This window comes from Lampetra planeri, chromosome 25 (genome assembly GCF_965212315.1).
Source record: "Lampetra planeri chromosome 25, kcLamPlan1.2.h2, whole genome shotgun sequence".
NCBI classification, from domain to species: domain Eukaryota; kingdom Metazoa; phylum Chordata; class Hyperoartia; order Petromyzontiformes; family Petromyzontidae; genus Lampetra; species Lampetra planeri.
This window is the reverse complement of record NC_136131.1, coordinates 9172322-9194051: the sequence shown is the minus strand read 5'-3', so window position 1 is coordinate 9194051 and position 21730 is coordinate 9172322. Positions and strand designations below refer to the sequence as shown.

The window sequence follows — 21730 nt, the reverse complement described above, 5'->3', positions numbered from 1 at the left end:
AGGTCGCAATCAGGTACCCGATACCCGTACCCTACCTGTACCCGAGTGACTTGCTTACCAGGTACCGGTAGAGTACGGGTACGGCCGGGTACGGGTACCCGTTTGCGACCCTGGTGCGGCCGGGTACGGGTACGGGTAAGGAATCAAAACCCGTTTGCGACCTCTGCCACGGACGGTGACGTCCACAGGGAACAGCCTCGGCCGCCACGTGACCCACGTCCCCACCCCCCACCCCCGTAGGCAGAGGACGACGGCGAGCACGTGCAGTGGACGGTCACCGCTCGCCACTTTGAGTGCCACGTGCCTTGGATACGTACGGGGGCAGGATACTCCCCCACCCCCCGCACCCCCCCCCAACCCAACCCTGTTCAAGGTACCCTCTGCGGTCTGGGGGTAGTCCACCCCCTGCCTCTGCCGCAGTGCCATTCGCGTGGTGCTAAACCGCGCACGTGACACCGGGTGTCTACAGATGAAGGCGCAGCCCCGCAACTGCCTGCTCGCGTCACACCGCTGGCAAGAAGAGCCGGTGCTCCAATCAAGAGGGTCACTTGGTCTTCTCTTCCACGCTGGCCAGACCGTCTCGACATTGGCACGAGAACCCACACTTCACCCCACCACAAGCGACCCATCGGTCGACTCGGTGCGGTCCGACCCGCCCCATACTGATGGGTGGACAGAGGCGGGGAAAGGGGATGTAAGAAACTTGCAACATCGTTGCAGCTGCCGCGCCTGGAGATCGAGTTCAAACGGTGGCCTCTGGATTGCAAGTCCGGTGCGATATTCGGCCGTGACACCATCAACGGATATTTATTCTGATGTGTCTATACTGATGTGTCTATACTGATGTGTCTGTACAGTATGTACACGTATGCAATATGTAAATGGAATTAGCATAGAAATGCAGTTTGGACACAGCGTTCAGAAAGCTGCCACTTCAATTGACCAGTCGAGGGGTCGACTCAGCCTATCATTCCGTAGGGGTTGATAAAACGAGTACCACTTTGCAGGATGTAAACGGTGGTCGTCTCACGGAGAGACCGAGGCCCGCCATGGGAATGTGGAATTACCCGCCCGCTATGCTCAGGACCGCCAACTAACATGATCCCTTAACCATTGCTGGTGATGTGTCCCCTGTGAAAGATAGAAAACACGGACTGATTAAGAGCCCTTTTCTCAATCCACTGCTGGACGAAGGCCTCCCCACGCCGCGTCGGTCGTGGGGGTTACTTGACCATACTTCCCCACGCTGGTCAGTGCAGGGGTGGCGCTGCGCAGGAACCAGTGCAGGCATCGCCCGCCACCGACGTCACCCTGTGACCCGCAATCAGTCTCCGGTCGCCGTGTTCGCAGCAGCAGCAGCGGAGCAGTGTGCAAAAAACCCCGCTGCGCCGCCGCCGGCGCCGCTCATTCCTCGACGACGTCATGTGACGATGACACGTGGCCACGTGGCCGGGAATCAAACTCGCGATCCTCTACCTCGGCTCGCAGCGCCGCGCGGCGTGCAAGGGGCAACGGACGCGGACGTCGTTCCGTGACCGTCGCCCTGCACGTCACTGGCGCGGGTCGGGAGCTTGCGCCAACGAGCGGCGCGGCTCCTCCTCCTCCTCCGCCACCGCCGCCACCGCTGCCGCCGCCGCCTGCCCGTCACGGGAGCAGTCAAGGACGCAATCGCGGCGCCACACATCGCTGTGCTGTTCCTGAGCGCACCGCGTCGACGGCTGTGCGTAAGCACGGAGGTGCCTGCGGACATCTTGATGATGGTGGTGCTGATGATGATTGTTGTTATTCTGCTGCTGCTGCTGATGATGATGATGATGATCCGGATGGTGGTGATGATGATGCGGATGGTTATCTCGGGACTGATGCTCTAAACCCTGTAGTCGAAGTTCATCCTGCTGTTGCGGCAGCTGCTGCTGATGATGATGATGCTGTTGCTGCTGGTGATGCTGCTGATGATGATGTTGCTGCTGCTGGTGATGATGTTGCTGATGATGATGCTGCTGCTGCTGTTGTGTGGACATGAGTGGGAATCCGCACCCCGTGTAGGGAGCGCACGTCCCGTAGCCGTGATTCGTCACGGGAACGACGCTCGCGCCGCTGTAAACTCCCGCTCCGTCCTCCAGCGCCGTGTCCGCGAGGCTGCCTCGCCCTTGCTGCTGCTGCTGGTAATGGTGGTGGTGATGGTGGTGGTGATGGTGGTGATGGTAATGGTAGTGGTTCTGATTGGCAGCCGGGCAGTGTCCGCCTCCACCTCCTCCGCCACCGCACGCATTGAGCACCGGGTAAAAGCGCATGTGCGGAGGATGGTGATGCTGATGAGGTTGATGATGCTGATGCTGTGGGTGTTGTTGGTGGTGCTGCGCTCGGGATGTCGAAATGCTACCGCCTTCCCCGCCCTCCTCCTCCTCATCCTCCTCCTCCTCATCCTCCTCCTCCTCCTCATCCTCCTCCTCATCCTCTTCCTCTTCTACCTCCTCCTCTTCCTCGTCCTCTTCTGCGTCTTCCTCCCCGTCGCCGCCGCCGACCGCCCCGTCCGGCCCGTCCTCCACGCGGGGCCTCTTGCTCGACACGGCGAGACCCCCCGGGGCCTCGGGGTAGTGGTAGTGGGCCTCGGGCACCTGCGACGTCCAGGGACCGGGCCCCCAGGGCCCCAGGCAGGCCGACTCCCAGCCGCCGGCAAAGGGCCCAGCGGCGGGCGCCGGCCAGCCCTGGGCCGGCGAGGGAGGCGGGAAGCAGGAGGCGGCGGCGGTGGCGGCGGCGGCGGCGGCGGCGGCGGCGCCCAGGCGGAGACGTCTCACGAGGTTGTTGATGAGAACGGAGCGGCGGAGCAGCGCCTCGGGGTCATCGAGCAGCTGCAGCTTGCGCATGGAGAGGTTGTGCAGGCGCAGGCGCTCCTCAGGCACGCACAGGCCCTGGATGGGGGGGGGGGGGTAGAGTCGAAGGCATCGTTGTTAGTTTGGCGGTCGTCATTGCAGCAGAGGTCGCAACCGGGTACCCGATACCTGTACCCTACCCGATACCCGGCTACCCGTACCCGGCCGGGTACGGGTAGCCGTTTGCGACCCTGGTGCGGCCGGGTACAGGTACGGGTAAGGAAACAAAACCCGTTTGCGACCTCTGCATTGCAGGCAACTGTTTGCGTAGTCGTCTCATTAATTGCCGGCAAATTTTCTGGGTTGGAATCTCGACACGGCAAAGCTTCGTGCCCCGAACACTTGGCAGGAATCTCCTGAAAACTCGAGTCGTGGACTTGGTGGAGATTTACTGGGTGACCAAGCGGAACGGAAATCATCAGCAACACCAACACCCTACTTGTTGACGTTATCTTTATTATTAATATTACAATCACCCCCGTCATTATCATCTCGAGTATCAACAATGAGAGCTGTCATCATCATCATCTTCATCTTAGCGGTGTGATCATCATCATCAATCGTGATCGCAAATAAGGATGCTCGTTATTATTATCATCAACACCATCGTCGATGTCATGCTGAGACCAGGACAGTCTCAGCTGTGTGACCTCCTGGGTCACCAAATTGAAAAGAAAGGATTCAAGACTAAACACGGCAAGGAAAAAAAAGACAATCTAAATTGAGAGCTGAGCGGGCCACGTTACGTGCGAAATATAAAACACTGCATGAATTAAACACGGTTGTTAAATCAGATAAATTAAAGAGCTGTTATCGGTTGCGAACGCCGGCACCGGGGAGACAAAGGTGGAGAGAGGTGCGGGTCACACCACGCAGGGAAACAGCACTTGACCCAACAGTGTACACAGGCTATACGGGAGTGGGGGGAATCTTTGTCTTCGGTATAAACCAACCAGGCACGCGAGAGCTCAGGGCCCCTAGCAGCTCAAGGGGCCCCGGGAATTGGTGAAGAAAATACGGGTGACCCAAACATCGGCTCAAATGCAAATCCCCAATAAATAAATTAACGCGCGCTAATTAACATAAAAAGCCAATTAGTCTCTGTCATCTCTATCTCGTCCGCACATCCCTTCTCTCATCTCACCGCACACCTCTCATCGACGCCTCTCTCCCCCTTTCTCTCTCTCTCTCTCTCATCCGCACGACATCGTCGACATCCCTTCTGTCATCTCACTAGGAGTTTAAAATTAAAAGTGGTGCGGTAAGAGGAGGAGGGAGGAGGAGGGTGAATGGAAGGAAGGAAGGCCCCAAAAACGGAATTCTGCATAGGCATCTGCTTAACGCGACACGCGTGGCACCACGGAGGCATTACCATGCAACGCGCATTTATTTTCTTAAGAGCCGGCGGAGGACAGACAGGCGGGGAGGAGGGGGGGTGGGTTTGGGAGACGGACGCGTCGGAGAGAGATGGGTGCCTCCACCACTACCCCGATAACGCACGCAATCCTATCCCTGGCCATTCAGCGGATGGGGGGAGGGGGGGGTTCTAGCCCACCCCCGAGAAAATTGTGAACCCCCCACGGTGCGATGCTCCGCACGGTTAACTTCTGTGTGCGCGTAATTCCGTCCCTCGGTGTCGCGGTGCATTGTGGATACCTCGTGTACGAGACACGACGGCGGTGGGACCGTAGACAGGCGGACAAATTTAAATAAATGAAGCCCCCCACCCCACCCTCAATTCTCCCCTGCCCGCCGTTAACTGGTGAAAAATATTCGCTTGAATACGAGGAAGTGGGTTATTTTGGTTACCCCTATGTGCGCGTGTCTGTCTTTGTAGGCACTGCACCGCGTGTGTGTGTGTGTGCTTTAATGTATGTATAGGTCGACTCGGTTGAAAATGAGTGCCCGGTGCAGTACGGAAAAATGAACACTGGGGAGACAAAGATGGTGGGGCGTGGGTCTGATCACCCCCCTCTCCACCTCGTGCGACTTGGCAGCATTAATAGGTGCCGGCTAACAGCCCTGACACCGACGGTCTGTCTGGCTATACAGGGGAGCTTGTACGCTACATATATGTGTATATGCATGTGCATGGATGTCTGTAAGTATGCGCGTGTTTAGCTGGTGAGTTCGTCGCACTGCGTGACAAACTCACCAGACCCGGCTTCAAATCTCGGCCAAGGCGAACAACATCAGTGGTGATTGTCTGAACTGTGCTGGGCCTCCCCTATAACGGAGTGACTGGTGCAGTGTGTAATACAGCAGCACGGGGGAGACGAACGCGGATGCCCGTAGTTATGGCCACACTGCCCCTCGTGTGTGCCGTGCCAGCGTTTATAGGTTGGACGCTAATAGCACTTACGCCAATTGTCTATGTAGGCTCCGCAGGGGATGTGTCTTTGTGCAGGTATGTATTGTGGTGTAATTGTGTGTACGTGCATGTACGTACATGTCTGCACTATGTACATGGTGTGTGTGTGTACCACTATTTACTTCGACGGAGACTTGCGTCCCCACAGATGTACGGTAAGTCAGTCAGTCTTAGGTACAATGTCCACAACCATACATCTAACTCCTAAACCGCTAACCCATCATCCTGACCCCTAAACACTAATACCATGCCATCATCATAACCCCTAAACCCCAAACTTCTCATCCTAACACTTAACTCTAAGCCTATCCTCTAACCCTAAATCCCAACCTTAACCCTAACCTTAAACCTTCAAACCCTTAACCCTTGGCGTAACCCTTTAAACCGTAACGCTTAAGCCTTTATAACCTCTTGAGCTTACACGACATCTAAATGTAGTGGCGTTCATTTCACATTTCATCAACTGGTCGGTTGGGGAAGTGAGAATTGTAAAGGACCCAACGGAGCGCCTGTGATTGGATGAGACGGGGACGTGCAACCAAGTAAAGAGCTGTGATTGGATGAAAATATTGGCCTGTGATTGGATATTAATTTGTGGGGGCAGTAGATTCTCCCATGCACGTGGGATCAGCGTCACAGCTTGGGTCCAGGTATGTGAGCATGTATGTTATGCATAATAAATGTTTTTGGGTTAGATCGCGTAAGTATAATATGTGTCGTAACCCTCCACCACCCGACACAGACAATTAGTTACTACTTCAGCCCACCGGTGTGTTGCCGAGTAAATACACAACATTTACAATTTGAGTTTGACGTTTCGCTGGTAATTACATCCAGCATCAAGCCAAAAACATTTATTCTTACGCGATGTAACCCAAAAACCTTCATTATAAATAATATTGGTCGCGAAAGCCTACGTGTAAAAATGTATGTTATGTATATTCTTGGTTTTTTCGGTAAAGTCACGTAGAAGGGAAATAATAAAATTATGCCAATATAAAACAATGAAAATTCTCACGACGTTTCGACTGCAACACAAGCAATCATCATCAGGTGTGAAATCCACCGCAAGAAAATTAGAAAAAAGTAGTTTTTCTTGCTGCTGCAGGCGTCAGGGTTGGGATCGACCCCACGACCTCCTGCGTACCAGGCGAGGTAGTCAACATCTCGCCATCATAGCGCCATATGGCGTACCGTGCATACATTCACGCATATTCGTATATGCATATATAGAAAAATAATCATATAAATTGCACTGGTCAACACACTTTTTCTGGCATAAGGTATTCCAACGGTTTTAAGGTAATTTTGGGGTGCTGATTCCAAATCTGGCATCAGTTTTTGTCTATCACATCAGGTTTTTGAGATATAAAATATTGCATTTTCAATAAAAACTGCAGAAGAAAAATATTAAATAAATGTGGATATCTACATAAAATGTTATTATAAACACACTATCCTAAAAATACAGCACCATATTTTAACACTAAAGCAGTCACTGACTCGCAACAACTTGCAATCATAAGTGACAGAGTTAATTTCGGGTAAAATCAATGAAAATGGGGTATGCCGATAGCATAAAAATGAGATGTGATCCAGCAAATCTGAGATCAGATCTGGAATCAGCACCCTGAAAAAGTCCAGGCCAGAAAAAAGTTTTTTTTTGTTGACCAGTGTTATTATTTGTGTAGCGCACGCACCCCGTGCAACCAGCTCGGCATGTGTCCCTCGTGGTGGGCACAGTCTCGGTGCTTCCGCTTGAGTGTCGTGATCTCGGTGGCGCCCTGAAGCGGCACGGCCACGCGCTCACCGCACGCCGACTCTGCGGAGAGGGCAGCCAACACCGCACACGACGGGGGGGTCATCGTACAAATACGTACACACACGCATGGACGTGGACACGCGCGTGGATAATGATGCGTACACACACACACACACGGTCATCATACAATACGTACACACGCATGTACACACACGTAGACATGGATACACACATACACTGTCATACAACACGTACACACGCATAGACGTGGACACGCACATGGATAATGATGCGTGCACACACACACACGGTCATCATACAATACGTACGCATGCATAGACGTGGATACACACATACACACATACACAGGGTCATCACACAATTCGTACATGCACATAGATATGCGTACATTAAAAAGGCAAAAAATCCCCATATAGCCTGAACACACTATTGGGACAAGTGCGGTGAGCGAGCACCTATGAAGGCCAGCACGGCACACGAGGGGGGTGGGTTGCCAGCACCACGCCCGGCCGCCTTTGTCTCCCCAGTGGCGATTTTTACACACCGCACCAGCTACTCATTTTGGTGTTGGCCGTGAGCGGGACACCGGGTTCACACCACCGCTGCCCACAATTCAAGCAGAATACATACACACACAGGCACACATCCAAACAAATCCCCTATTACCTTTAGACCGTTGGGGCAAGTGCTGTTAATCTATTGAGGTCAACATCAGCACATGAGGGAGTGGTGTGGTTAGCATCACGCCCAACCGCCTTTCTCTCCCCAGTGCTGATATTTTGACACCGCAAGAGGTACTATTTTAAGGCTGAGTCGGCCAAGGGGAGGCCCAGGACTGGTTCAGATATCATTCTCCACTGATGCTAGCCATGGTTAACGATCAAATGCAGGTAGCCGGGTTCATAGTGTAGTGAGTTCGCACTGCAACGTTAAAACACATTCCTGCGGAGGGAGCTGGTAGGAACGTTGGGTTGCTCGGTCAGTGGCCAGGGTCAACGGCGGCGTGGTGTATTCCGCAAATATGCCCGACTGTGAGGGCGGGCACAAGCCGGCGTGAGTAGGTTAAACGTTGAGTTTTATAAGGGCACCACGGGGTTACCAGCCCCTCCCCACCCAGCCCCACCCTCCCCACCCAGCCCCTCCCCACCCAGCCCTTCCCTCCCCACCCAGCCCCTCCCTGCACGACGGACGGACAGACACAATAATCCACTGTGGGCTGGTGTAACCAGATGTTTCTACAAGTATCAGTGGTCTATATATGTATGTGTGCAGGTTACATTTATTAATATATAGAGAATGTTGTCCCCTTAGACGTGTGGGGCTTTCCCCTGGCACTCTGCTTTACTTTGAAAAGAAGAAACATCCTGAACGAATCTAAGAGATTTAGTGGTAGATGTGATGCATTATCAAAGAAGAAATTACTATAGTGCAAGCCTTGCATTCGTGATAATATTTAAAGTTTTGGATTTATAAAAACAATAATTTGAAAATCAGACCTAGATCCAACATTTTGGATTATCTGGAATTTATTTTCTTTTTTTCTCGGAATGATCCGATAACGGAACGTCGCAGGAAATGACATCACTAACATGGTGTGTCGCGTCCACACTTTTCCCTCCAAAAGTGGTGCCACGTGGCATCGGATGACGTCACTTTTGTTGCCACGTTAAATTGTTATGCGATGTAAACCATCCACAATTCGGAGAATATATCCAATTTTGCTAAAAATGTTTTACACCTGAAATATTTAGATATGAAACTCAACCCTAATATTTATTTAATCTCAATGGGATTTCAAACCCTGGTTTAACAATATAATTATTTGGCGTGTGTGTCCACGTGTGCATCATGGTTGGTGCCCTGCTCTACAAATCCAGCACAGTTGACCTTAGTGGCGAGTGATATCTGACCCCGTCCTAGGCCTCCCCTAGCTCGACTCAGTCATTTAATAATACCCAATGCGGTGTGTTAAATAATTCGTGTCGCCTTGTCTTTGGCAATCAAACCAAGGAGGTCACCCGGTTTGCCAGAGTTCATTGTAGTACAGTGTATGTATGTTGTGTGTATATGTGTCGAACTTCTTTCGCACCATACGTAGGCGCACCAACTGCTTACGCGAGCTCCCCCACACATTCCTCACCACCACCCCCCCCAATGACCGCACTCATCATCGCGCACGCAAATCGCACATCCTGTGTGACTCACGGGTTACAGGGTCGGGGGTTGAGGAGGGGGGGGTGATGAGAAGGTGACTCACGTGTGTATGTGTGTATGCGTGGTGAACTTCATTCGCGCCGTACGTGGCCATACCGGGAGTGTGGCCGTCGGGGTACGTTCGCTCGCACGGCTGCTGTCCGAACTCCGAGGGGGCCTCCCAGGCGGGGGCCGGCTCTGCGGGCAGTCCCCCGACCCCGCTCACAGGCAGCACGAGGGTCATTCCTCATCGGTTTAGGGGCGCACCCCCGAGGGCACGGCGTGGAAGGGTGTGGGGGTAGGGAGACCACGAGGTTGGAGTGGTGGTGGTGGTTCAAGCGGCCGGTTGGGTTGGTGTCTCTTGCCCGGGGCAGCAAGAAGTCGAGATTCCTTTGTCCCGCTTTGAGCTGCGAAGGACGACAAAAAACAAACAACAACAGCAGCAGCGGCGGCAATGATGAGCCTTAAGAATTAGTACTTAGCATCGGCATTGTGAATGCTAATCAAATTTGTATTGTTGTTGTTAGACGAGCACAGCGGTGAGCGCAATACATTCTTGACACGGCGACCTGAGTGCAATATCCAGCCACGGATAACATTCTTGACACGGCGACCTGAGTGCAATATCCAGCCACGGATAACATCAGTGGCCGAGTAACTGCTGAACGGATCCTGCATGCATGCACCCCACCTCCTCCACCCCACCCCCGCCTTATACAGGAAAACCTCACAAAACCTCAAGACTCTTCACAAAAGTGCGGCAAAGCTATGTATGGCCATTCTTTTTTTAAATTGAGAATTGCGCAAAGAGGCGGGGGCCAATGATTATGGCACTGCAATATGACCCTGGCGACCTGCACTATGACCCCGGCGATCTGCACTATGACCCCGGCGATCTGAACTATGACCCCAACGACCTGCACTATGACCCTGGCGACCTGCACTATGACCCCGGCGATCTGCACTATGACCCCGGCGATCTGCACTATGACCCCGGCGATCTGAACTATGACCCCAACGACCTGCACTATGACCCCAGTGATCTGAACTATGACCCCAACGATCTGCACTATGACCCCGGCGACCTGAACTATAACCCCAACGACCTGCACTATGACCCCGGCGGCCTGCACTATGACCCCAGCGACCTGGCCATGGTTCGCATCAACGGCGAGCGACTGCTGACCACCCCCCTTTCACTAACGGCGCTCACCAGTGTGGTGAAGTATGGTCAAAAGATCGTGATGATGGCGTGTGGAGCCGTTTCACTAGCAGTAGATTTGCAAAGGGCTGGAGGTAAATGATGTTATATATATGTGTATGTTAGCGCTTGTCGTGTCTTCTGTGGAACATTGTTCTGTTGGAAGGGAGACAGTGATACGAACTCAGTGCCTGCCTTAAAAACCAGGCTGGAAAAATATTTGTTAATCATTATTTAAGATGAATTTCCTGTGCTTTAAGTATTTTTGTAGCTGTTTCTATACGTTAAAAGTTATTATCATCATGGGTCTATCAATTGTATTAGTCGTGGTCTAACGCATTATGTTTAACGTGGCTTCACTTTAAACGAGTTATATTCGATACATTTTAAAGAAATAGCTTGCAGCGGGTTTACAGTAAAAAATAACGTCGTTCCATTTGTTCGTAAAAATTCTAATAATGAAAATTCACAGCCCTTAAAAAAAAACAGGGCGATGATTGAGCACAGGCCCAAAACGCCCATCGGTTAGCCACAAACAGCACTGTTAAAGAAGTCGCAATAGATAGCAGTGTCACTCGCTTCTTTTAATTGCGCAAGGCTTTAAGACATTAGGAAAAGAGACAATGATTGCAGGGAAATTGCAAAGTGGAGCTGTGCGAGTGAAGCAACAGAAAGAGAGGCGTTGTGACCTGCGGTGTAGTGAGTGAGTGGGTGAGCGAATGAGTGGATGGGTGAGTGAGTGAGTAGGTGGGTGAGTGAATGAGTGGGTTAGTGGGCGAGTGACTGGGTGAGTGGATGAGTGAGTGGGCGAGTGAGTGCATGAGGAAGTGCGTTGTTGTGACCTGCAGTGTGGTGGTGGCGATGGTGGTTGCACATAGTGAGTGGATTAATTAATGAGCGAACTTCACATGGCCGTAGCAATAGATGAGTGATAAGGAGGGCAACTAACCACCGATGAGTGGGTGATTGGAGCGAATTAGGGAGTGCTGGATCATCAGACGCGCCACGGTGGCTAGGAGATGTTAACTACCTCGTCTGGTATACAGGAGGTCGTCGATTCGATCCCGACCCTGACGCCTGGATTTTTCTCCGTGCCCTCCGGTTTATCCCTCCAAATTGAGAGCCAACGTGTGCTCAGTTAATTGTCTGCTATAAATTGCCACGTGGTCAGCCACTTTCGTTGAGCTGTCATTATTAAGAGCCAGGTCGCTTCTTAAAAAGAGCTACATAGCTCAGTGGGGCCTTACCCGGTAAAATAAAACAAGTTGTTTCGTTTGAGCAGTTTAGTTTTAGTCACCCTCACCGCTTTAGATTGGCTCCTATCGAGTGCGGTAACGTATCAGGATACTAAAAATCAACTGCTGGATGATGGCCTCCCCATGCCATTGAAGGAAGATTGTACGAGCAAACTTCACCACGCAGTGGAGGCGAGAACCGGTTTAGATACCACGCCACTCACGTTCAGCCACGGCCGGTAATCGAACCCGGGTTGCCAGGCTTCGAATTGGTTAGGCTCACGGCATCCGTGTGCAAACCCGCTAACTGCTGCGCCACCACTCCTAGAACACAACTGTGGACGTGTTGCTGGATGATTCGCATTGGCACGTGAGTGTGTGAATTACACGTGATACATTTATCACGATGATGATGACGACGATACTATTGGCAGGTTTAATGACGTCATCATCACACGTGACGTAGTCACATGTATCCCTCTATTTAAGGAACTGAACAGGAGGATTTCTCCAGAAAATATGGCTGCCGCCTGATGATGCCGGTTGTAATTACTGGCGAAACGTCGTACTCAGATTGTAAATGTTGTGGATTTGCTCTCCAACACACCAGTTAGTGCTGTACTAGTGACGAATTGGCACGTTATGTTACCAATTGGTTGCGTTGGGTGGTGGCGTGTTTAACGACACATTTATGTTTACGCGATCTAACCCAAAAAAACCTCTATTAGGGATACTATTAGTGATTACTATAATTTCCATCAGTTTTTTTGGCGTTATATTGTGTAAGTATAATATTTATGCGCTTTAATTATAATCCTCCAGCACCCAACACGGCCAATCAAATCAAGTTGTCGGATAAGTGAAGGGTGAGAGTTAAAAAAAAAACATTGACATTGTACCCTTCGCGGTCTCTCCCAAAGAAACCGCTTATAAATCATAATTATTGATCGTGCAACGAAAGTACCTCCAACGGTTGTTGATGTCATTGGCTCTGTAATCAGTAAAATTACACCACCCTGCCATAGCGATATGGAACTTCCATAGCTGATCAACGGAAAATTAGACTCTTTTTTTTTGCTTTTCAGATGTATTTTATTTATCTCGAGAGCGGAGTGCCTAGAGAGTAGCCCCACAAATACGAGGACAGCAAGACTCACACTCTGCAGAGTCAGCCTGTCACCAACCTATTTTCTATACTGGAATAATACTTTGAGCCATCCCATAACTATGCTGTCCAGCGAATGTAATCCCAAATCAATTATCTAATGCCAGAAACGCTACACCAAATATGCAAAAACAATAATTGGCTATACACCGTGTTATACGATTGCACTTTAGAATATTATTGGAGAGTTATAATTTACTGATAGGGAAGTTACAGCCCTCTCTCAATCCCCTGCTGGAGACGGCTTCCCTGTGCCTTGTCACTGATGGGGAGTTGTTTGACCATACTTCACCGCAACGGTCAATGTAGGTAGGTGAAGGGAAGGTGGACTGAGTGTCAGGACCGGTACAGATGCCACTCGGTACTGATGCTAGCCGCGGCCGGGAATCAAACTCGGCTCGCTTAGGTTAGCATTGCACTGCGCTGCCACGACCCACATCGCTCTCACTCAGACGATACCCACCACAGCATCTAGTATATGCACTTCACGTTACACACCGTGTGAAGGTGTTCATCAGCTGCCAAAATGTTGCATCCGGTGTGTTTGGAGGCCGTGCAATCAAATTAAGCACTCTGTCACACTTAAAAGTTGGGACCTTCATTTGATAAAAAATACTAGTACCTGCATTTTTCAATATTGCACAACACAGTACTGTACTATACACGCCCGTGACCGAATCAACCAGAATGCAAACAGATCTCGGAAGCCAATCAGTCGTTGTTGTGCTCTACTCTCTTTGCTCCCCGCTTTCACCAACCCGCACTGATCAGCGTGGTGAAATATGGTCAAACCCCACCCCACCACCCCCAACACAACTCGCCCTGCGTGGGAAGGCCGTCATTCATCCAGCAGCGGGGTCCGAAAGTGGCCTGTAACGCATTCAATTTTAAATGATGACATGTCTCAGCAGAAACATTTCCACCACGAAATGCAAATGTGAGAAGGGCCGCGCATCTCTCGAAGGCGTAACTTGGGATTTACTTCGACAGACAGACAGACAGGAGGGAGATGAGCGACGTGGATTGGAAGAGCGCGTGCACGCGAGTCACAGACATCGTCACATCGACCGCGTGTTCGAGAAGAGTAGGAGCTCGTGCTCGGGCACGTCACGCAAACTCGGAAGGGACGATTGCCAGCGGCCGCGACTAACGGCGGAGTGGCAGCCAAAAGCGAGATGCAGTGCCACTACGTCGGACCCAATGATTGCAGGCACACGCCACCACAACGTTGGCTTCACACGTCAGTTGCGTACAAAGGGTGACACGTGCGAGCGGACCCGTGGTAATGAGTGTTTACGCGTAGGCTAGCACGTGTAAGGGGGGGTAAGTACATACACGCATCTAGACGATAGACCAACGCACGCTTGTGCGTGTGTACGCCGAATTGAGTGTTTGGCCATCGTGTTGGCAACGTAGCAGTCGCGTAGAGAACAATGGACACAAGAGGTACACGGGGTACACGACTCACACGTGTACACAGCCCTGTGTACACAGCCCTGTGTACAATGCACGCCGGGACGGTGCATCAGTCGGTCGTGTGGTCAGCACCACGCCCTGACACCTTTGTCTCCCCAGCGCTGGTGTTAACACACCGAACCAGGTACGACTCATTTAAGGTTGAGTCGAGCTAGGGGATGCACAGGGCCAGGCAGATTTCACGCGGCGCTGTAAAGCCGTGGCCGGGAATCGAAATTGGGTGTCTGCGTTCCTCATATTCACGTCCACGAACGCCTCGACATACACCCATGTAAATAAAGGCAAAGGTCCCCCGTGCATATTGACAGACTGTAGGGAAAGTGCTGTTAGCGAGCTCCTATGAATGCTGACACCACACACACTACTCACACACACCACATACACACACCCACTACCTACACACACTCTACACACACACCTACACACACCACACACGACACACACAACACTCACACACACCACACACACACCTACACACACACGACACACACAACACACACGCAACACTCACAAACAACACTCACACACACCACACACACACACATACACACGACACACACCTACACTCACACACCACACACACACCACTCATACACACCATACACACACTCCTACACACACCACACATCCACACCTACACACACCACACACACAACACTCACACACAACACTCACACACACCACTCATACACACCACACACACACTCCTACACACACCACACATCCACACCTACACACACCACACACACAACACTCACACACAACACTCACACACACCACACATACACCACACACACCACACACGACACACACCTACACACACACCTACCACACGACACACACACACCAACACACACACCTACACACACACAACATTCACACACCCACACCTACACACACCACACACACACGACACACACAACACACACACCCACACCTACACACACACTTACACTCACACACCTACACACACACTTACACTCACACACCTACACACACACTTACACACACCACACACACACCACACACCTACACACACCACACACACACCACACACCTACACACACACACTTACACTCACACCCACACCTAAACACACCACACACACACCCACACCTACACACACACCACACACACACACCTACACCCATCACACACGTCACACACCTAGACACACTTACACTCACACACCTACACACACACCTACCAAACACACACTTACACGCAAACACAAAACCGTGTTGCACGCTGCAATGGAGCCGCTCACTTTTTTTTACTCCAACCGGGACTCAACACCGCGACTCGTAACCCACCCGGCTCAATCCCCATCCCACCATTCTCTCCATCCCCGGCACGCCTCTCCCACTCTCTCTCTCTCTTCACGTCTCACCTGCGGCTCTCAGAACTCACCGGCGAATCGACGGAGACCTTTGCTCGGCTGAGCCCTGGTCCCAGCTCTCTCCCCGAACGGGCGATGCGATCTCTCTCCCGGCGACAGCGGAGATCCTCCTCCTCCTCCCCACCACCACCGCCAGCCACGCACGCTCGCTCATGAATCGCAGCAGCCCAACCTTAAAACTCGCCGCCGACCGCTCGCTCTACCCTCATCCGCGCCTCATTCTGTCCGCCTGTATCAGTGCGCGAGCGCGATGAGCGCAACGCAAAACTAACGGGGGTGCACTATCACGCGAAGATGAACCTCGACACTGGAGTGTTGATGATGCTCGCGCTATCGCGTTCGTTTCTGCCCGGTAATTGGTCGTAATTGTTTCCCCCCCCCCCGACCCCCGCGAACGGGCACGCAGCGCTGTAGCACAGCCGCGAGCTCTGGGTTGATGCCCCGTGCACATGAGCACACGAGTGGTGGTGGTGGTGGCGGCGGCAGCAGCAGCAGCGTGTCCTGCGTGCCGTGTGTCAGTGGTGCGCGCGCGCGCGCGTGTGTGTGTGGGGTGCGGGGCGCGCATTCCACGCGGCGCGTGGGAGGAGGAGGAGGCGTGGACGGCGCGATGATGGTGGTGGTGGAGTAAGGGTGGTGGTGGAGTAAGGGTGGTGGTAGAGTAAGGGTGGTGGTGGTGGAGTAAGGGTGGTGGTGGAGTAAGGGTGGTGGTGGAGTAAGGGTGGTGGTGGTGGAGTAAGGGTGGTGGTGGAGTAAGGGTGGTGGTAGACTAAGGGTGGTGGTGGAGTAAGGGTGGTGGTGGTGGTGGAGTAAGGGTGGAGTAAGGGTAGAGTAAGGGTGGTGGTGGTGGAGTAAGGGTAGAGTAAGGGTGGTGGTGGTGGAGTAAGGGTGGTGGTGGTGGTGGAGTAAGGGTGGTGGTGGAGTAAGGGTGGTGGTAGAGTAAGGGTGGTGGTGGTGGAGTAAGGGTGGTGGTGGAGTAAGGGTGGTGGTGGAGTAAGGGTGGTGGTGGTGGAGTAAGGGTGGTGGTGGAGTAAGGGTGGTGGTAGACTAAGGGTGGTGGTAGAGTAAGGGTGGTGGTGGTGGAGTAAGGGTGGTGGTGGTAGAATAAGGGTGGTGGTGGTGGAGTAAGGGTGGTGGTGGAGTAAGGGTGGTGGTGGAGTAAGGGTGGTGGTGGTGGAGTAAGGGTGGTGGTGGAGTAAGGGTGGTGGTAGACTAAGGGTGGTGGTGGAGTAAGGGTGGTGGTGGTGGTGGAGTAAGGGTGGAGTAAGGGTAGAGTAAGGGTGGTGGTGGTGGAGTAAGGGTAGAGTAAGGGTGGTGGTGGTGGAGTAAGGGTGGTGGTGGTGGTGGTGGAGTAAGGGTGGTGGTGGAGTAAGGGTGGTGGTAGAGTAAGGGTGGTGGTGGTGGAGTAAGGGTGGTGGTGGTTGAGTAAGGGTGGTGGTGGTGGAGTAAGGGTGGTGGTGGAGTAAGGGTGGTGGTAGAGTAAGGGTGGTGGTGGTGGAGTAAGGGTGGTGGTAGAGTAAGGGTGGTGGTGGTGGAGTAAGGGTGGTGGTGGTTGAGTAAGGGTGGTGGTGGTGGAGTAAGGGTGCTGGTAGAGTAAGGGTGGTGGTGGTGGAGTAAGGGTGGTGGTGGTTGAGTAAGGGTGGTGGTGGTGGAGTAAGGGTGGTGGTGGAGTAAGGGTGGTGGTAGAGTAAGGGTGGTGGTGGTGGAGTAAGGGTGGTGGTGGTTGAGTAAGGGTGGTGGTGGTGGAGTAAGGGTGCTGGTAGAGTAAGGGTGGTGGTGGTGGAGTAAGGGTGGTGGTTGAGTAAGGGTGGTGGTGGTGGAGTAAGGGTGGTGATGGAGTAAGGGTGGTGGTAGAGTAAGGGTGGTGGTGGTGGAGTAAGGGTGGTGGTAGAGTAAGGGTGGTGGTAGAGTAAGGGTGGTGGTGGTGGAGTAAGGGTGGTGGTGGTTGAGTAAGGGTGGTGGTGGTGGAGTAAGGGTGGTGGTGGAGTAAGGGTGGTGGTAGAGTAAGGGTGGTGGTGGTGGAGTAAGGGTGGTGGTGGTTGAGTAAGGGTGGTGGTAGACTAAGGGTGGTGGTGGTGGAGTAAGGGTGGTGGTTGAGTAAGGGTGGTGGTGGTGGAGTAAGGGTGGTGGTAGAGTAAGGGTGGTGGTGGTGGAGTAAGGGTGGTGGTAGAGTAAGGGTGGTGGTAGAGTAAGGGTGGTGGTGGTGGAGTAAGGGTGGTGGTGGAGTAAGGGTGGTGGTGGTGGAGTAAGGGTGGTGGTGGAGTAAGGGTGGTGGTAGAGTAAAGGTGGTGGTGGTGGAGTAAGGGTGGTGCTGGTTGAGTAAGGGTGGTGGTGGTGGAGTAAGGGTGGTGGTGGAGTAAGGGTGGTGGTAGAGTAAGGGTGGTGGTGGTGGAGTAAGGGTGGTGGTGGTTGAGTAAGGGTGGTGGTGGTGGAGTAAGGGTGGTGGTGGAGTAAGGGTGGTGGTAGAGTAAGGGTGGTGGTAGAGTAAGGGTGGTGGTGGTGGAGTAAGGGTGGTGGTGGTGGAGTAAGGGTGGTGGTAGAGTAAGGGTGGTGATAGTGGTGGTGGAGTAAGGGTGGTGGTGGAGTAAGTGTGGTTAGTGGTGGAGTTAGGGTGGAGGGGTGGTGGTGCATGTAGACGTTCTGATGGTGGTGGTGGTGGTGGTTGCCCCAAGTCTGTTAACGGCTATACGGGGCATCTTTGTTGTGCGGAGGAATCCTGGCGTTGCTTGTGTTGGTGGTGATGTTGGAGGTGCTGATGGAGTGGAGCACATGTATGGGAGGTCCTGGTTGTGGTGATGGTGGTAGAGTTATTGGTGATATATGATGATGATGGTGGTGATATTTGATTATACGGGCAGTCGTGGTGGTGGTGGTTGTGGTGGTGGTGATGAAGATGGAAGGATATGATGATGATTATGGTGGTGTGGACGTGATAACAACGATATGGGCGGCAGTGGTGGTGGTGCTGGTAGTGGTGGTGATTGGGGAGCGGTAGTGTAGCGGTTAGAACGAACATCTGAACCGGTCCCGGTCCCCCCTTAGGTCGACTCAGCCGCAAATTAGTACCTGGTGCGGTGTGTGAACATCGCCACTGGGGAGACAAAGGCGGCCGGGCGTGGTCCTGACCACCCACCCCATCGTGTGTCGTTCCGGCCCTAATCGGTGCTACTAGCTAACAGCACTTGCCCTGTTGAGGCTATACGGGCTATCTTTGTCTTTGGTGCTGGAACTGGTGGTGGGAATCAGCACTGGTGGCGCAGAGGCGGCGTGGGTGGCGTGGTTCCGTATGTGACTTGCACGCATGACCAACCGCACTGTATCGGTGGTGAGGCAGCCTTCTGCGGTCACAGAGCGAACTAAACAACGTGGACATTACCGAGCCAAGACATTTGTCTGCGGGACCATCCCAGTTGCACTGCTAGTCGCGTCCAACCCTGTAACGGAATAACGTTATCGACCACTTTCGGTTCGAATTAAAATACATAACCCCAAGCCAACGGCCTTCAGTCGTCTTTTCGTGCATTTTAATAATGAATATTATTAATCTACAGCTCCTTTGTCAAGACCACTGCTGGATGAATGCCTCCCCAAGCGGTAGCTATTATTGTCCACGGCCTCCTCGAGGCAATTATCCACCTCACTCGAAGGGTTGACATAGGAGGGGGTGGGGGGGGGGGGAAAATTTGACCATACTTCACCACGCCGGTTCAAGTGCGAGTTCGAAGCGAAGCGCTCTCAGATCATCGACACTGATGACGGTTATCTGCCGTGCCCGGGAATCGAACGCGGTTCAGCACAATAAAGTGCACTGCGGCTACTATGCTAGGGCTGAACGATTTAGGGAAATATCTAATTGCGATGTTTCTGACAGATATTGCGATTGCGATTTGATTTGCGATAAAAAAATGTAAGTCAAGCTTCAGTTCAATATTCACTGTGTAATAGATTTTAAACATGTGATGGAGCATTACCACGTGATACCATTCAAAATATGAACTGCTCTATCTATTCTAATGCAAGGATGTACTTATGAAAAAGTTTTAATTTAAATAGAACAATCAAACATAGCACAATGGTTAAGTTACATAAATAAAGTTATAATAATTAAAAATAAAACAACTCCAATAAGAAAGTAAGATGAATTTTCAAATCGCAGCCTTTGCGATTTGATAATCGCATTGTTTCAAATTTAGATTTGAAATCGATTAATGGTTCTGCCCTACACTGCGCCTCTGGTGGTGGTTGGTGGCGATTTTCGATGAGCAAGGAAGAAATATCATTGCGTGCGCACGACTTTCATAATAATGTGTCCCAACGTGCGTGTTGTCCTCGGAGGTGCTGTACAGGGACTCCTCGACTTACGACAATTCGACTTACGAACTTTCAGAAATACGAACAAACCTTGTCCGTATGTCTAGTTGCCTGTTCGGACCGAGAGTCGTAAGTTCAACCGCCGCGCAATAGATGGAGATTGTGGCATCTACAGAACGTGAAGAACCAGTGGCATCTACATCTACAGAACGTGAAGAACCAGTGGCATCTACATTTGCAGAACGTGAAGAACCAGTGGCATCTACATCTGCAGAACGTGAAGAACCAGTGGCATTTACATCTGCAGAACGTGAAGAACCAGTGGCATCTACATCTGCAGAACGTGAAGAACCAGTGGCATCTACATCTGCAGAACGCGAAGAACCTGTGGCATCTACATCTGCAGAACGTAAAGAACCAGTGGCATCTACATCTGCAGAACATGAAGAACCAGTGGCATCTACATCTGCAGAACGCGAAGAACCTGTGGCATCTACATCTGCAGAACGTAAAGAACCAGTGGCATCTACATCTGCAGGAGTATACAACTTTGAAAGCCATTCCCCGTGTATCGTGTGACGTGTGACGTCATCGCCTTGTGACGTCATCACCTTGGCCGACGAGGCTTATCAGAATCTGATTATTTTATTTATACTGCAGAAGGAATCCGATGAGCTATAAAGCTTTTTTTTCCCACAGATGTCCAGTAGGGGGCACGGGGCAAGAACGTTGCAACAGCAAGCAGTACAAAAACACGATAGTGGTGCAAAGTTGTTTTATCGAAACATATTATTGCACCACAATCTTATACCTCGTGTTGGAAAGCGTCAAATGACTTATTCTCCTTCTTTCGTACGGCTGTTAAATGACTAAACATCCCTGACTATTGTGGTGAGGTATGGTCAATAAACCACAATGTGTTCATAACACCTGGCGTGAGATATATAACAGCCTCTGCATAGGGAGCGATGTGGGGAGGGGGGGTACATGGAGAGGGGGGCACGGACCCCCGAATGAATGCCCCCGCATGGCATCGAACTCAACTGAGACGAACCCCTATTTGGAGTCTGAATTCCATGATTTTCCGGAGTGATGTTTTTTCTTCGCTGAAGAAACGTGCACGTCAACACACACAGGCACGCACCCGTACCCACTCACGCCCCCCCCCACCACACACACCAACTCACATCAGGCACAGACACATTTACACGCCTCCCCTTACACTCGCACCCACCAACCCCAGCACACCAACACCGCACCACCGCATATCCACGCTCACACAAAGACAGACCTCCCGTGCATAACCTTCAGCAGACTGTAGGGGCAGGTGCTGTTCGCGAGCACCTATGAAGAGGGGGTGGGTGGGCAGCATCACTCCCGACCGCCGTTGTCTCCCACACAGCACCGGGTACTCATTTAAGGCCGAGTCGACCTAGGCGAGGCCCAGGACCGGTTCAGATAATTATCGTCGCTGGTGTTGGCCGCGAGCGGGAATCGAACTCGGGTTGCCGGGGTTCTGCAGCGCAGTTGCGCTAACCGTTGCACCACCGCTCCCCACGTGGACACACACGCAGAGATCGACTCCGCATACCAAGCCGGCATCTACTCACGCACTCACGCGCCTAACGCAAACCAAATGCCCCAACTGTGGTCACAGAGGCCACCCTGCATGTAAGGCAGGCGAATGGCCTTGGTGCCGCTGATTCCCTCAAATTCCCGTGAAGAC

The 21730-nt window shown here is 52.1% G+C and overlaps 1 protein-coding gene across 1 annotated transcript; it reads right to left on the bottom strand.

Annotated features, from left to right (window-relative positions):
- Window positions 1-368: 368 nt before the first annotated feature.
- LOC144727422 (uncharacterized) lies at window positions 369-16205 on the bottom strand. Its single transcript, XM_078606244.1, has 4 exons — window positions 15708-16205; window positions 9338-9627; window positions 6945-7066; window positions 369-2912 (listed from the first exon to the last, which is right to left on the bottom strand). Exons 2-4 carry the CDS (start codon window positions 9462-9464, stop codon window positions 1551-1553), a joined length of 1611 nt encoding a protein of 536 aa, XP_078462370.1. The 5' UTR covers window positions 9465-9627; window positions 15708-16205; the 3' UTR covers window positions 369-1550.
- Between the last annotated feature and the right edge of the window lie 5525 nt (window positions 16206-21730).